The sequence below is a fragment of the Mauremys mutica genome, chromosome 13 (assembly GCF_020497125.1).
Source record: "Mauremys mutica isolate MM-2020 ecotype Southern chromosome 13, ASM2049712v1, whole genome shotgun sequence".
Lineage (NCBI taxonomy): Eukaryota > Metazoa > Chordata > Testudines > Geoemydidae > Mauremys > Mauremys mutica.
The window spans coordinates 42,666,696-42,668,886 of NC_059084.1; the positions used below are offsets into that span (position 1 = coordinate 42,666,696).

The window sequence follows — 2,191 nt, forward strand, 5'->3', positions numbered from 1 at the left end:
CTATAAGCTTTCTGCCTATCCTGTCTTAGGATGGAATCATGTGATTCCCCATCTCTCAAACTGGGTCCCAACCATGATTTCTCCAACTGTGTTTGGTGCCTGCATTTCTTCCCACATTTGCTGTGACCAGTAGTAAGTTGAGTGACTAATCGTCTTCACCATGCAACATACGATTTATTTACCACAATAGGAACAAAGCATAACATAATAGAAAATATGAGCACTTCCAGATGGATCACTGCAGTAGTTTGGTGGAATCAAAGTTGGCCTTATTATTCAGACTTAGTTTGTCTTTAGGAATCATTTTAATGCCTTTCAATTCCAAATAACTTTGCACCATAGGAAGAACAATACAGTGCTTATTTTAATAAATTTAAATAAATAACAATAAAGCATACACTTATATACGGCTCTAGGTGCCCTAACACATCATACACGACACAATAAAATCCCATCAGCATTAAAATCATCACTTGAACAGACACCGGCAGAAATTTTTCTTCAGTTCTTCATCAATGGGGAAAGCAAAACTTCAAATCTCTCAGAAAATCCCATCAAGGTGATTCTGACATTGACACCTTGAATAGATGACAAAACAAATGGCTGCCACCATTTAGTCAGACATACTCCACCCTCCCAAGCTCCTCCCTCGCCCAAAAAAGCCACCTGAAACAAAGAAACAAGTCAGCGAATGAATCAACAAAATCAAACAAAATGGAAAAGAAACAAGCAAACACACAATCCAAACCTCTCATACCCCAGGCTACAGGTGACAGCAACCCTATAATTCCCTATGACAGACAGATAGGTGCATACGTAGATAGATTCTGATCTTATGCACACCTGGGAAATCTTCGACTAACTCATTTTACTTCAGTGAAGCTAGTCCAGATTTTGTGATTTCATCAACAGATTCCACCCTATGTTCTCAAAGAGACAATTTTGTCATCAGTTGATGATATCTACAAAGAAACTCTGAATGAAATCACATTCAAGTTGCAGGGATGGACATTTTATCTCTTGGTGAATAACCTCCACACAATCAGTTTCTTCAATGCAGCTTTGATCTCCTTGTTCCTCATGCTGTAGATGATGGGATTCATCACTGGAGGCACCAGAGAATAGAGAACACCCACCACAAGGTCCAGACCTGATGCTGAGCTGGAGGTGGGTTTCAGGTAGGCAAAGATGCCAGTGAAAAGCAACAAAGAGACCACAGTGAGGTGAGGAAGGCAGGTGGAGAGGGCTCTATGCCGGCCCTGCTCAGAAGGGATTCTCAGCACAGTTTTGAAGATCTGAACATAAGACACAATTATAAAAAAAAAGCAGTTTAAACTTAAAAACACACCTAAGGCAATAACCCGAACTTCACTGAGGTACGAATCAGAGCAGGTGAGCTTGAGTAGTTGGGGGATTTCACAGAAGAACTGGTTGATGACATTGGACTGGCAGAAGGGTAACCTGAAGGTGTTGCCAGTGTGCAGGGCAGAGTAGACAATGCCAGTAATCCAGGCACTGGCTGCCATTTGGGCACAAGCTCTCCTGTTCATCACTCTCTCATAGTGCAGTGGTTGACAGATGGCGACATATCGGTCGTATGCCATGATGGTGAGTAAGGCAAGATCAGTTACACCGAAGAGGAGAAAGAGAAAGACTTGGCTGATACATCCAGGATAAGAAATCACCATTGTGTTCATGAGGGAATTGGCCATGGATTTGGGGATGGTAACGGAAATGGAACCGAAGTCTAGGATAGACAGATTCACCAGGAAGAAGAACATGGGGGTTTGAAGATGGTGGTCGAGGGCTATGGCTGTGATGATGAGAAGATTCCCCATCAGGGCTGCCAGGTAAATCAGCAGGAACACCACAAAGTGCAAAATCTGCAGCTCCCGTACGTCAGAAAATCCCAGGAGAAGGAACTCGGTCAGGGTCGTTTCATTGGACATTTTCTTTCTCAGTTCACTGTGTGATGGCTGTGGAGGGAAGGACAAAGACAGTGAGGGAATTACAGTGACATATGGAGTGGTCCTGATTTCCTGCAACAACATGATGTGAATGTCAACAATGCACAGCACTCGTCACTGCTATTAACTAGGATTGGTGAGTTATCACATATATAAACTGGAGCAGCTCCCTTAAGGTCAATGAAGCTGCATCAGTTTGCACCGTCTAAAGATCTGGATCATGA

At 42.9% G+C, this 2,191-nt stretch overlaps 1 protein-coding gene across 1 annotated transcript; it reads right to left on the bottom strand.

Annotated features, from left to right (window-relative positions):
• Positions 1-1,013: 1,013 nt before the first annotated feature.
• On the bottom strand, positions 1,014-1,949 carry LOC123347372 (olfactory receptor 14A16-like). Its single transcript, XM_044984785.1, has one exon. The coding sequence runs from the start codon at positions 1,947-1,949 to the stop codon at positions 1,014-1,016; it is 936 nt and encodes a 311-aa protein (XP_044840720.1).
• Positions 1,950-2,191: the final 242 nt, after the last annotated feature.

Excerpts from the sequence above, each read along its gene's own strand:
- LOC123347372 (XM_044984785.1), bottom strand. The coding sequence starts at position 1,949 with ATGTCCAATGAAACGACCCTGACCGAGTTCCTTCTCCTGGGATTTTCT.